This window comes from Molossus molossus, unplaced genomic scaffold, assembly GCF_014108415.1.
Source record: "Molossus molossus isolate mMolMol1 unplaced genomic scaffold, mMolMol1.p scaffold_m16_p_16, whole genome shotgun sequence".
NCBI lineage: Eukaryota > Metazoa > Chordata > Mammalia > Chiroptera > Molossidae > Molossus > Molossus molossus.
Window position 1 is genome coordinate 38,032,816 of NW_023425351.1, and position 14,412 is coordinate 38,047,227.

The 14,412-nt window shown below is 39.1% G+C and overlaps 1 protein-coding gene across 5 annotated transcripts in view; it reads right to left on the reverse strand.

Annotated features, from left to right (window-relative positions):
* RAD54B (RAD54 homolog B) overlaps positions 1–14,412 on the reverse strand; it is a 97,908-nt gene that overhangs the window by 68,783 nt on the left and 14,713 nt on the right. For 4 of the 5 annotated variants that reach the window (XM_036263964.1, XM_036263966.1, XM_036263965.1 and 1 more), the window contains one exon: positions 13,737–13,896. In XM_036263964.1, the coding sequence (XP_036119857.1) occupies positions 13,737–13,896 (160 nt within the window). Of the gene's footprint in view, positions 1–13,736; positions 13,897–14,412 lie in introns of those variants that run through there. The other variant, XM_036263968.1, reaches the window with a different exon arrangement.

A 14,412-nucleotide genomic window follows, 5' to 3' on the forward strand; every position in this document is an offset into this window, starting at 1 on the left:
TGAAAGATTAGAGAACCAAGCAGAGCAGTTTTTTGTTTTGTTTTCCTGTTTTTTTCTATACTCCCCTGCTTGGGACAGTGACCAGGGGATACCAGCAACCCAGGCAGAGCTGAGGCATTGGGAGAGGAAGCGAATGCCTGCTCCTCCTGCAAGATACAGGCACGACCTCGTATGCAAAACTGTTTAAACCACCTTAACCAGACTGTACACCCTGCATAGCCAGTGCCATGGGGGAAGGGAAAGCAGCCGAGAACAAATACCTTCAAGGGGTGAGCTCTGAAGTGGACCCAGCCTCTCAACTAGGGAAGCCCCGCCCGCTGTACTACTTGGGGTCCTGCCCTGGAGGGCTTCAGCCAGGTGGCCCAGGGCCAGGCAGGGAAAGCAATTCACATTAGCCTGTACCAGAGAACTGCCCAAGAGGACAGGGAATTAACACATCAAGGGGCCAGATCCAACATCAGAGCAAAATCCAGTGAGGTACACAAATAGTAGATCCAAGATTTTTTGTTGTTATGGTGGTGGTGTTTGTGTGTGTGTATGTTTAAAAAAAAATTTTTTTCTTTATTGATGAGAGAGTGAGAGGAAGGGAGAGGGAGAGATAGAAACATCAATGAAAGGGAACATCGATTGGCCACCTCCTGCATGCTCCCCACTGGTGATGGGCCCACAACCTGGGCATGTGCCCTGACAGGAAATCGAACCAGAGACCTCTTGGTGCATGGTTCAAGGCTCAACTGCTCAGCCACACTGGGTGAGCTGTGTGTGTGTGTTTTTTTTTTATCCTCACCCAAGGACATTTTTCCAACTTTTGTACAGATAGAGTGGGAGGGAGAGAGAGGAAGAGAGAGAGAGAGAGAGAGAGAGAGAGAGAGAAACATCGACGTGAAAGGGACACATCAAGTGGCTGCCACCCGCACGACCAACCAGGGCCGGGGACAAACTGCAACCGATGTACGTGCCCTTAGCGGAAACTGAACCCGGGTCTCTCCGTACCACAGGCCGACGCTCTAGCCGCTGAACCAAACCAGCCAGGGCAAGCTGTGTGTGTTTTTTTAATTTCATTTTTAATTCCATTTTTTTTTTTTTTTTTGCTTTTCCCATTTTATACTTTCCTATTACATACTTCATTTTATTTAGCATTATTACTTTCTAAAAGTATTATTATTTCATTGATTACTTTCTAATTTTTATTCTTTATACTTATCCTGTTTCTGATCTCTGCCTTCTTTGCTTTCATATTCTTGTTTTTCCCCTCCTTTAATTCTTTTAGTCTTGCACCTTCTTGAATTCATGTGTGTGCATGTGTGTGTTTTCTGTTTGTTTCTTTGTATTTAAATCTTTTGGTTGAGGTTGTTGTTTTTATTATTTGTTGTTGCTGATTTTTTTAGGTTCTTTTTCGTTTGGTCCGGTTTCACCTTATTTTGTTCTGTCAGCACTTATATAACAGTTGGCACGACAGGGTTGGGGTTGAGACTCACAGTCAACAACCCTGAAAGCTGAGCCCACCCATAAACAAACATCAGCAATCAAGATCCAAATTCAGTAGGAGAGCCCACATAACCAACACAAGCAATTCCTAGAGTTCCCAGCTTAGAAGAACAAGGAGACTACTCTACCAGTTCCCACAAGAAGTCCACACCGCACCAAGACTGGGAGGCATAGCAGTCTTATCTGATACACATCATATCTGCCTAGGTGTCCCAGTGTACCACACCTGGCCCCGAACAACCAGACTGCTAAAATGGTGAGACAAAGAAACAACTCCCAAATGAAAGGAGGAATCACCAGAAAAAAAAAAAAACTGAATGAAATGGAGGCAAGCTGTTTGTCAGATAAAGAATTCAAAGTAATGGTTTTAAGGATGCCCAGACAACTCAGTGAGAATTACAAGCAACTTAATGAGAATTATAAAGAACTCAGCAGAAACTACATCAGTAAGAAAAAACAAGTATAAGCTATTAATAAAAATCAAGTGGAAATGAAGAATGCCATAACTGAAATAAATAACAACCTGGAAGGATTCAATAGTAGATTAGAAGAAGCTGAAGACCACATTAGTGATTTAGAAGACAAAGTAGACAAAAACACCCAATTAGAACAGCAAATGGAAAAAAAAAGTTAAAAAGCAGGAGAGTTAAGGGAGCATTGGGACAATACAAAATGTAACAACATTTGCATCATAGGGGTACCAGAAGAAGAAGAATTGGAGAAAGAAATGATGGCAGAAAACAACCCAAAACCGGTAAAGGAAAAAGTCATACAAGTCCAGAAAACACAAAGAGTAAATCAAGATCTACCCAAAAAGGCCCACAGCTAGACACATCATAATTAAAATGGCAAACGTTAAAGACAAAGAAAGAATCTTTTTTTAAAATATGTTTTTATTGATTTTTTTAAAGAGAGAAAAGGAGAGAGAGATAGAAACACCCATGTGAGAGAGAAACATTGATCAGCTGCCTCCTGCTCACCCCCTACTGGAGATTGAGCCCACAACCCAGGCATGTGCCCTGACCAGGAATCAATCCAGGATCTCTCAGTCCATGGGACAACACTCAGTCCACTGAGGCACAAAGGATGGGACATAAAGAAAGAATCTAAAAAGCAGCAAGAGAGAGACAGAAAGTTACCCACAAGGGAGCTCCCACTAGACTGTCAGCTGATTTCTCAATAGAAACACTGCAGGCCAGAAGGAAGTGGCATGAACTATACAAAGTAATGAAAAGCAAGGGACTGAATACAATACCACTCTATTCAAAATTGAACGTGAAATAAAGAGCACAGATTTTTTTTTTTTATCCTCACCCGAGGACATTTCTCCATTTTTTTGTTCAGATAGAGTGGGAGGGAGAGAGAGGAAGAGAGAGAGAGAGAAACATCGACGTGAAAGGGACACATCGAGTGGCTGCCACCCACACGACCAACCAGGGCCGGGGACAAACTGCAACCGAGGTACATGCCCTTAGCGGGAACCGAACCCGGGTCTCTCCAGACCGCAGGCCAAGGCTCCAACCGCTGAGCCAAACCGGCCAGGGCGAGCGCAGATTTTTTTTTAACCAAAAATGTACTTATTTAATATATTCATTACAGGGGCTCAACCAGAGACTTAATTTAAAAAACAAACAAAACAAATATGACATCACAGCTGATGATACAGAGTCCTTCGCAGATTTAAAAAAAGGCTAAAGGAGTTTACTACCACCAAACCAGCACTGCAAGAAATACTAAAGGGATTGTTGTAAGAAGAAGAAATAGAGATAGAAGAACACAGGCATAAAGAATTAAAATGGCAGCCCTGGCTGGTCTGGCTCGACGGTTAGAGCATCGGTCCACAGACCAGAGAGGCCCAGGTATGGTTCCTGCTAAAGTCATGTACCTTGGTTGCAGTTTGTCCCTGGCCCATGTGGGTGGCAACCAGTCGATGTTTCTCTCTCTCTCTCTCTCTCTCTCTCTGCCTCCCTCTCTCCTTCCCACTCTATCTCAAGATAAACGCAAAAATGTCCTTAGGTGAGGGAGAAAAAAAAGAATTAAAATGGCAACAAATAACAACCTATCAATAATAACCTTAAATATAAATGGCTTAAATGCTCCAATTAAAAGACATAGGGTAGCTGAATGGATAAGAAAACATGAACCATAGCCCAGCCGGTGTGGTTCAATAGTTAAGCATCGACCCATGCACCAAGAGGTTGCCAGTTTGATTCCTGGTCAGGGCACATGCCCAGGTTGTGGGGGGCATGAAGGAAGCAGGCAATCGATGTTCTCTCTCATCAATATTTGTATCTCTCTCTCCTCTCCCTTCCTCTCTCTCTAAAAATCAATAAAGAAAAAAAAAAAAGAAGGAAAACATGACCCATATATATGTTGTCCAAGAGACCCACCTCAGAACAAAAACTCACCCAGGATAAAAGTGAAGGAATGGAAAATTTTTTTCCATGCAAATGGAAACAAAAAATACTCATATCTGATAAACTAGACTTCAAAATGAGACCATGATAAGAGATAAAGGACACTTCATAATATTAAAAGGATCAATCCAGCCCTGCCCGGTTTGGCTTAGCGGTTAGAGCATCAGCCCACAGACCAAAGAGCCACGGGTTCAATTCCAGTCAAGGGCACATACCTCAGTTATAGTTCAATCCCTGGCCCTGGTTGGGGTAATGCAGGAGGCAACCAATCAATGTGTCTCTCTCACATCAATGTCTCTCAATGTCTCTCTCTCTCTCTCCCTCCCTCCTTCCCTCCCTCCCTCTCTCTTCCTCTCTCCCTGCCTCCCACTCTATTGTAAAATTAATGGGAAAATATCCTCGGGTGAAGATTAAAAAAAAAAAAAGGATCGATCCAACAAGAGGATATAACCTGGTAAACATATAAGCACCCAATATAGGAGCACCAAAACGTATTTTAACACTTCTGGAGGACTTCTAGGGAGAGATCAACAGTAATATAATAATAGTAGGGGACTTTAATACCTCACTGACATCACTGGATAGATTTTCTAGACAAAAAATTAACAAGAAACCCTGACCAGTTTGGTTCAGCAGTTAGAGCGCTGCCTTGAAGACCAGAGTTGCAGGTTTAATTCCCAATCAAGGACATGTACCTGGGTTGCAGGTTTGATCCCTGGGCCCAGTCAGGGTCATGTAGGAAGCAACCAATCAATGTGTCTCTCTCACATCAATGTTTCTCTTTCTCTCTCTCCCTCCTTCCCTTCCACTCTATCTAAAAAAAAAAAATCAATGAGAAAATATCCTTGGGTGAGGATTAACAAGAAAAAAATTAACAAGGAAACTAAGACCCAAAATGATAAACTAGATCAGATAGATTTAACTGCTATTTACAGAACAATCCACCCCAAAGCTGCAGAATATACATTTTTCTCAAGTGCACATGAGATATTCTCAAAGATAAACCACATGTTCAGTAGGACACAAACTAAGTCTCTACAAATTCAATCATATTGAACATCTCAGATCACAATGGCATGAAACCAGAAATCAATTACTCTAAAAATACTCAAAAACATTCAAATACATGGAGGCTAAATACCATGTTACTAAACAGAGAATGGGTTAACCAATGGGATCAAAGAAGAAATTAAAAATTACCTGGAAACTAATGAAAATGGACACACAACAACACAAAATCTATGGGACACAGCAAAAGCAGTGCTGAGAGGGAAGTTCATAGCATTACAGGCCTATCTAAGGAATAAGAAAAATTTCTAATAAACTACCTAATCCTACAACTTAAAAAACTTAGAAAGAAAATAAACAGAAAAATCCAAAGTATAAGAAAGGAAATAATATCAGGGCAGAAAAAAATGACATAGAAACCAAGAAAACAATACAAAAGATCAATGAAACCAAGAGCTGGTTCTTTGAAAAGACAAACAAGATTGATCAAACTTTAGCCAGACTCACCAAGAAACAAAAAAGGCCTAAATAAAGTCAGAAATGAAAGGGGTGAAGCAAAAACTGATACCACAGAAATATAAAAGATTGTAAGAAAACACAATTAACAATTATATGTCAAAATTGGACAACCTAGGTGAAATGGACATTCCTAGATAAACCACATGATTGAGTCTTCCAAAACTCAATCAGGAAGAGTCAGAAAACCTGAAAGACCAATAACAACTAAGGAAACTAAAGCAGTAATCAATAAATGCCCAGCAAACAAAAGCCCTGATCCAAACGGCTTCACAGGGGAGTTTTACCAAACATTCAAAGAAGAACTAACACCTATCCGTCTCAAACTATTCCAAAATATTCAAGAGGAAAGAAGACTTCCAAGCTCTTTTCAGGAGGCCAACATAATCCTAAATCCAAAACCAGATAAAGATACTACAAAGAAAGAAAATTACAGGCCCATATCCCTGATGAAGATAGACACCAAAATCCTCAACATAATCTTAGCAAATTGGATCCATCAATATATTAAAAAAATTATTCACCACGACCAATATGCCCTGGCCGATTTGGCTCAGTGGTTAGTGTCAGCCTGCAGTCCAGAGAGACCTGGGTTCGGTTCCCACTAGGGGTGCGTACCTCGGTTGCAGTTTGTCCCTGGCCCTGGTTGGGTCATGCGGGTGGCAGCCACTCGATGTGTCCCTTTCACGTTGATGTTTCTCTCTCTCTTTCTCTCTCTCCCTCCCACTCTATCTGAACAAAGGGTGGAAAGATGTCCTCGGGTGAGGATAAAAAAATAAATGTGATATACCACATAAACAAAACGAAGGATAAAAATCATATGATCATATCGATAGATGGTGGAAAAGGATTTGACAAAACCAAGCACCCATTCTTGATTAAAACTCTCAGCAAAGTGGGAATAGAAAGATCATACATCAATATAATAAAGTCGATATATGACAAATCTACAACCAACATCATACTCAATGGGCAAAAACTAAAAGCATTTTCCTTAAGAACAGGAACAAAATAGGGATGTCCACTTTCACCACTCTTATTCTACATAGTACTAGAAATCTTAGTCACAGCGATTAGACAAAAATTAAAAATAAAAGACATCCAAATTAGAAAGGAGGAATTAAAACTGTCATTATTCTCAGATGACATGATATTGTACATAGAAAATCCTAAAGTCTCCACCAAAAAAATACTAGATCTAATCAATGAATTTGGCAAAGTAGCAGGATACTAAATTAATATCCAGAAATTGATAACATTTTTATATACCAATCATGAAAACTCAGAAATAGAAACTAAAGAAACAGTCACTTTTACCACTGCAACAAAAAAATTAAGATACCTAGGAATAAACTTAACCAAGGTGGTAAAAGACAAGACATTGAAAAAAGAAATAGAGGAAGACATAAAAAAGTAGAAGCATATACCTTGTTCATGTATTGGAAGAATTAACATAATTAAAAATGTCCATACTGACCCTGGCCAGTTTGGCTCAGCAGTTAGTGTCAGCCCAAGGACCATAGAGTCTTGAGTTTGAATCCCAATCAAGGGCATGTACCTGGGTTGCAGGTTCAATCCCCAGCTCTGGTAGGGGTCATGCAGGAGGCAACCAATCAATGTGTCTCTTACATCAATGTTTCTCTCTCCCTCCCTCCTTTCCACTCTAAATAAATAAGTAAAATTTTTAAATCTCAAACTCCTTTTTTCATAGTATTTACAACTAATTTTGGTCCGTTTTTGGTAGACTGGTTACAAGTGAAATTAGTAAATAATTAAATATATTTAGGATAAAGATAACCAATTTTTTCACTATCAAAGAAGTGGCTGAAACTGGAAAGAGTAAAGACTAAACTTAATTCTGTGCCAGTGAATTGGAATTGGAGTATTTGTATGAACTCATGATTTCTAATATAAATAAAGACATATAAAAAATATATGTATTACATATATGTATGTGTATACATATACATATTTCTGAGCACTGGAAGAGCTAAAAGCAGTAACACCGTAGTATCAATAAGCATAACTAGGGCTCAGATCTTGGTTTTGAATACCATTCATTCTCCACTAACAGGAATCAGGGCCCATGACTAATTTTAAGAGTTGGGACAAGGAAGATCATATTGTGGCAGAAAGTACAGAAGTGCTCAAAGATTAATGGGAATTGTCAACAGAACTCAGAAACTCTTGTAAAGGGGCATTCAATGGTCAAATCTGAGGCAATCTGAGCATCACAATAAATGACAATAACAGATTATAACCATTAAATAAAATAGAAATTTATAAATCTGTAAAAATTAACAAATAAATGGGGAGAAGAAAAGCTCTTGCTTACAGCTGAATGTCAACTAATAAATACAGATGGAATTAGAAAATCACCATTTGGCAACAACAAGCACTATAATCACATTTAGGCAATGAAAGCTGAAATTACTGGATAAAAATCTGATTAAATACAAGATATTTATATAGTTTCAAAGTATCTCCCCATAGATACTTAATAAGTACAAAGGCAAAAATGATCATTTTATAGTGAAGAAACCCAGCAGACACCAATTTATAATAATTACTAGTAAGTTTATCCAACAATAGGATAGACTGACATCATATTCCTCCTGATGATATACCAAGAATTATTCCTGCGATATTCCTGCCAAAAAATGGATAGCTTGACTCTACTCATGAGTAAACAACAAACCCAAACCAATGAATTTTCTATATATGATTAGACTGTACTCTTTCAGAACATTAAAATTCTGCACAAGCCCTGGCTGGGTGGCTCAGGTGGTTGGAGCATCGTCCCACACACCAAAAGACTACAGGTTTGATTCCTTGTCAGGGTGCATACCTAGGTTGCAGGTTTGCCACCCAGTCAAAGCGCATGTGGGAGGCAATGTTTCTCTTACATAGATGTTTCTCTCTCTCTCTCTCTTCCTTCCTCCTCTAAAATCAATAAAAACATATCCTTGAGTGAGAAATCAAAAAAAAATCTATACAAAAGAAAGAAAAGACTAAGAAATTGTTCCAAATTAAAGGAGACTAATGGAACATGACAACTAAATACAACACATAATCATGGACTAGCAGGCATCAAAGTAACATTAATCTTGGACATGGTCCATCAGAGCTCTTGGGTGACCAGGTTCATCATCAGTGAAAAGTAATATTTTGAAAGGAATCTTTTTTTTCTTAGCATGTCTCAACGGTGGGCTTAAAATACTCAATAAATCATGTTGTAAACAGATGGGTTGTCATCCAGGCATTCTTGTTCCATTTACAGAGCACAGGCAAAGAGTAGATTTCGCATACTTCTTAAGGGCCCTAGGGTTTTCAGAATGGTAAATGAGCACTGGCTTCAAATTAAAGCCACCAACTACATTAGCTCCTAACAAGAGAGTCAACCTGTCCTTTGAAGCCAGGCACTGACTTCTCCTCTCTACAGTATCTATAAAAGTCCTAGATGACACCTTCTTCCAATATAAGGCTGTTCTGTCTACAGAAAATCTGCTGTTTAGTACAGCTACCTTCATGAATTATCTTAGCTAGATCTTCTGGATAACTTGCTGTAACTTCTCCAACAGCACTTTGCTGCTTCACCTTGGAGGTGGCTTCTTTCCCTAAACCTTATGAATTAAACTCTGCTAGCTTCAAATTTTTCTTCTGAAGTTTCCTCAGGTCCCTCAGCCTTCATAGAATAGAAGATAGTCAGGGCTTTGCTCTGGATTAAGCCTTGGCTTAAGGGAATGTTGTGGCTGGTTTTTTCTTCTGTCTAGATCACTAAAACTTTGTCCGTATCAGCAAAAAGGCTGTTTCACTTTCTTTTCATTCACTGGAGTAGCACTTTTAACTTCCCTCAAGAACTTTTCCTTTGTGTTCACAAGTTGGCTAACTGGCACAAGAGGCCTAACTTTTGGCCTATTGTGGCTTTCAACATGCCTTCATCACTGTTTAATCATTTCTAGCTTTTGATTTAAAGTGAGATGTGCAACTCTTCCTTTCATTTGAACACTTAGAGAACATTGTAGGGTTATTAACGGACCTAATTTCAATATTGCTGTCAAGGAATAGAGAAGCCCAAGAAGAGGGAGAGAAATAAGGGTATGCTGTTCAATAAAGCAGCCAGAATACACACAACATTTATGGATTAAGTTTACTGTTTCTTATGGATGCAGCACGTGGAGCCCAAAACAATTTCAATAGTAGCATCACAGATCAAAACAACTATAATAATAATGAAATAGTTTGAAATATCATGAGAATTACCAAAATGTGACACAGAAACACAATGTAAGCAAAGGCTATTGAAAAGTGGAGCCAACAGAGTTGCTCAATACAGGGTTGCCAAAACCTTCAATTTGTAAAAACACATTATCTGCAAAGCCCAATAAAACAAAGTGCAACAAAAGGAGGTATGCCTATATGTACTTTCATATAGACTGAACATCACATAAATGATATATACATTGTTCATACCTTGCTGGTGGGAGTATAAACTTGCAGTATCTACAGAGGTCAATTCACCATTATCCATCAAAATGACAAATGCACATACCTTGAGACCAGCACCCTACTCCAACATATTTATCCTATGGATATAATCTCACATATGTTCATAATACAGATATTCACTCTAACTCTGGTAATAACAAGAAGCCAAACAACCTAAATATCCATTAGTAAGGCCCTGGTTAAATACCTTTGGCATATCCATACAACAGAATTATTATTATTTTTTCTTATCCTCACCCGAGGACATTTTTTCATTTTTTGTTCAGACAGAGCAGGAGGGAGAGAGAGGAAGAGAGAAACATTGACATGAAAGGGACACATCGAGTGGCTGCCACCCGCACGACCCAACCAGGGCCGGGGACAAACCGCAACCGAGGTACATGCCCTTAGTGGAAACCGAACCCAGGTCTCTCTGGACTACAGGCCGACGCTCTAATCGCTGAGCCAAACCGGCCAGGGTCAGAATATTATTTTTAAATAGAAAGAGGTAGTTCTAAATGTACTGACAAAGATTTCAATGAAAGACTATTACAGTAAAAATGTAAAGTATAGACCAGTGCAGCTAGTGAAGAATAATTTGTATGGAGAAAATATATTACATACAAATGTTTCCAAATGTATAGAATATCTCAAAGATATCCAAATACTGGTAACTGGTTGCCTCTGGGGAAAGAAACTAGATGGCTAGGGATCAGGGAAGGGGGACTTCTTACTGTGTTCTTCGTGATTCTAAATTTACCATGTGCATTCATTAGCTTTTTTTTTTTCTTTATTGATTTGAGAGAGAGAGGAAGGGAGAGGGAGAGAGATAGAAATATCAATAAGAGAGAACATCAATTGGCCACCTCCTGCATGCTCCCCATTGGGGATCTGGCCCGCAACCTGGGCATGTGCCCTGGCCGGGAATTGAACCAGAGACCTCTTGGTGCATGGATTGACGCTCAACCACTGAGCCACACCGGCCAAGCTATTCCTATCATTTTTTGAAAAAAAAATACAAATGAGGGAAAATGTTAACAACTACTGAACTTATCATAATTGGATTATTCTCATCTGTATATGAAGGATATTTTTCAAAATAAAAGGGCGATGGGGGAAACAAAGATGTATTTTAACTGGGACATATAGGCTTGAACCTCACCTCAATGTGGATTAGATCTAGGATTGAAAGGTTATCAAAAGGTGACTGTACGCTATACAGGTCTTTCATCTCCATACTTTTCTATATGCAACATCCCTCTCCAGCAATCACCAGAGAAAGAAAGATGCTTCTTACAGTGCTCTTTCCCCCAGTTAACCTCTCTCTTTGAATGACAGGCAGGAAGGTATCAGGAGGCTGGCATAGGTTCCGCAGTCTAGTGAATGTATTAAACTCAGAGAAGGATTAAGGGATTAAGGGTTGAGTAAATTAACTCCCTCTTCAATTTATCTTAACTCTTAACTCTTTTCTCATATTTAACAGGGAAGAGAATAAGAAACCATAGTAGAACACAAATGAAACCCCAAACCAGTAACACGGAATGTATCATACTGCAGAGTCTAAATAGCATTCTCTGGGGAAGAGAATAGCTACCATGATAGAAAAAAAACAGCCCGGCTGGTGTGGCTCAGTGGTTGAGCATCAACCCATGCATCAAGAGGTTGCCAGTTCAATTCCAGGTCAGGGCACATGCCCAGGTTATGGGCCAAATCCCCGGTGGGCGGCATGCAGGACTTGGCCAATCGATTTTCTCTCTCATCAATGTTTCCCTCTCTTTCCCTCTCCCTTCCTCTCTCTCTAAAATCAATAAAGAAAAAAAAGTTTTTAAAGAAAAAAAACAAAAACAGGCACACATGGATCATTATCTGCCATAGGCTTGATAGCAGAGAAGAAAGCCTGGGAAAACAGGATAGAAGGAATAAAAGAGGGAGGACAGTAAGGTAGAAAGAAATAAGGAGACAGCAAATCAGTGGAACATAGCAGCAGCTAAACTGCCATACCAAGAGCTATTTCTACAAATCTCCCTGAATTGGTACCAGCTCCAACAGTGCTTCCCAACTTTTAAATTATGAGGAGCATAAATAGTACCAAGGAGCCTGGTCAGTTGGGAAAATACAGAACTCATTTCTGTCCCAACAAGAAATGAACTCATTTGTAGGTAAAGTTAATTCACCATCACCAAGCTCAAGAACTTCCTTCAAAAGGGTTAAGTGCTTAAGGCACTTTTTGTAGATTTACACTGGTATCTTTTCATTCTTTTAATTTATCTTTATTGTTGAAAGTATTACAGATGTCCCTTTTTCCTTCATTGATCCCCTCCTCCCTCGATTCCCTACACTATTGTCTGTGTCCATTAGTTATGCATATATGCTTATAAGTTCTTTGGTTTATCTCTTCACACACCCCACCCACCCCCTTTCCCTCTGAGATTTGTAAGTCTGTTCCCTGCTTCCATGTCTCTGGATCTATTTTGTTAATCAGTTTATTTTGTTTACTGGATTCCGCATATAAGTGAGATCATGTGATACTTGTTTTTCTCTGACTGGCTTATTTTGCTTAACCTACTACTACACTGGTATCTTACAGATGGCAGTTACAATTCTATAGACCAGCAGATGGGGTTCTCTCCCTGAATATGCTTATTCAACCAAAAATTAATGAAATACAATTTGGAAAACTGTAGTCTTGATGATGGCTTTCAGAAGGCCAAATAATCATCTGTGAACAATCCTAATTATTTTTTTAATCACCAGAAAAATACTGGTCTATTACAGATACAAAAAAAAAACCCATAGCCAGAATTTTTTTTTAATTTTTAAAATATGATTTATTGATTCTTTTTTTTTTATGAGAGGAAGGGAGCCCTGGCCAGTTTTGCTCAATGGTTAGAGCATCTGCCAGTGGACCAGTGAATTGTGGGTTTAATTCTGGTCAAGGGCATGTACCTAGGTTGCAGTTCGTCCCCGGCCCTGGTTGGGGTCATTCAGGAGGCAACCAGTCGATGCGTCTCTCTCACATTGATGTTTCTCTCTCTCTCTCTCTCTCTCTCTCTCTCTCTCTCTCTCTTCTCTCTTCCTCTCTCTCCCTCCCACTCTATCTGAACAAAAAAATGGAAAAATATACTCGGGTGAGAATTTAAAGAGAGAGAGAGAGGAAGGGAGAGATAGATAGAAACACTGATATGAGAGAAAAACATTGATCGGCTGCCTCCTGCACACCCCCTACTGGGGACTGAGCCCAAAACCTGACATAAGCCCTGACCAGGAATTGAATCAGGACCTCTCAGTCCATAGGAGGATGCTCAATCCACTGAGCCACAGTGGCTCCACCATAGCCATTATTTTAACTCAGTTCAACAAGGGGAGGAGGTAAATGCTTGGTTTTCTTGCAATTATATACCTTCACAATTCCCATCTAACTGATTTGAAGTTACTCCACGGACTATAATGAATTAACAATTTCACTTATTTCAAGTTCACCTTTCCAATTTTAGTACTGTTAACATGTTTTTTTAGTGAGTTTTTTTCAAATCTTTAAACACACTTTGGTACTTGAGGCAAAGACCGTATTTGACCAGTAAGTTTACAATGAACAGTATTAGACATACACTTGTTATAAAGTACAAGATTTGAATTTTATGGGCATTAATCCAATCATTAAAGGTACATGATGACAGCAAAAATCTGAATTGCCAACAATCTAGTGGTATTACATTAATAAATTTCAAATGTAACATATTCATTCTTTTAATCATTTTAAATAATACTCTAATAAAAATGGTCAAGTGTAAACCCAGTTAATAAAAAGCACAGTCATACCTGTTTGATGTAGGTTTAATGTAGATGTTTCAAAACAGTCTTTTCCCTTGGAATTATCCCCATGACTCATTTCTCTACCACTTTCTTCAGCAGGCAAAAGATTTAAACTATGTATTCTGGGATCAGCTTGTGATTGGAAAAAAGTATTATCTGCAGCAACCTGAAAGAACAAAATATGTATTTTATGCAGAAATTCAATCTAATTTTCTACATTTTTACATAACAGATTCCTAATTTAAAACATTAGCTGCCACCCTGGCCAGTTTGGCTCAGCAGTTAGAGCGTCGGCCTGTGGACCAGAGAGTCCTGGGTTCAGTTCCCCTAAGGGCACGTACCACAGTTACAGTTTGTCCCCGGCCCCAGTTGGGGTCATGTAGGTGGCAACCAGTCGATGTGTCTCTCTCACATCGATGTTGCTTTTCTCTCTTCCTCCCTTTCTCTTTCCTGCTCTATCTGAAGATAAATGCAAAAAAAAATGTCCTTGGGTGAGTATAAAAAAAATTAAATAAATAAATAAAACATGAGCTGCCAATTTAGTTTCTCTATATGTAAACAGGAAATAGATATTTAAAAATACATTTAAAATCCAACTTTTGCTTTTTATTTTTCTTTTTTTTCAATCCTCACCCGAGGACATTTTTTTTGTTTGTTTTTTGTTCAGGTAGAGCGGGAGGGA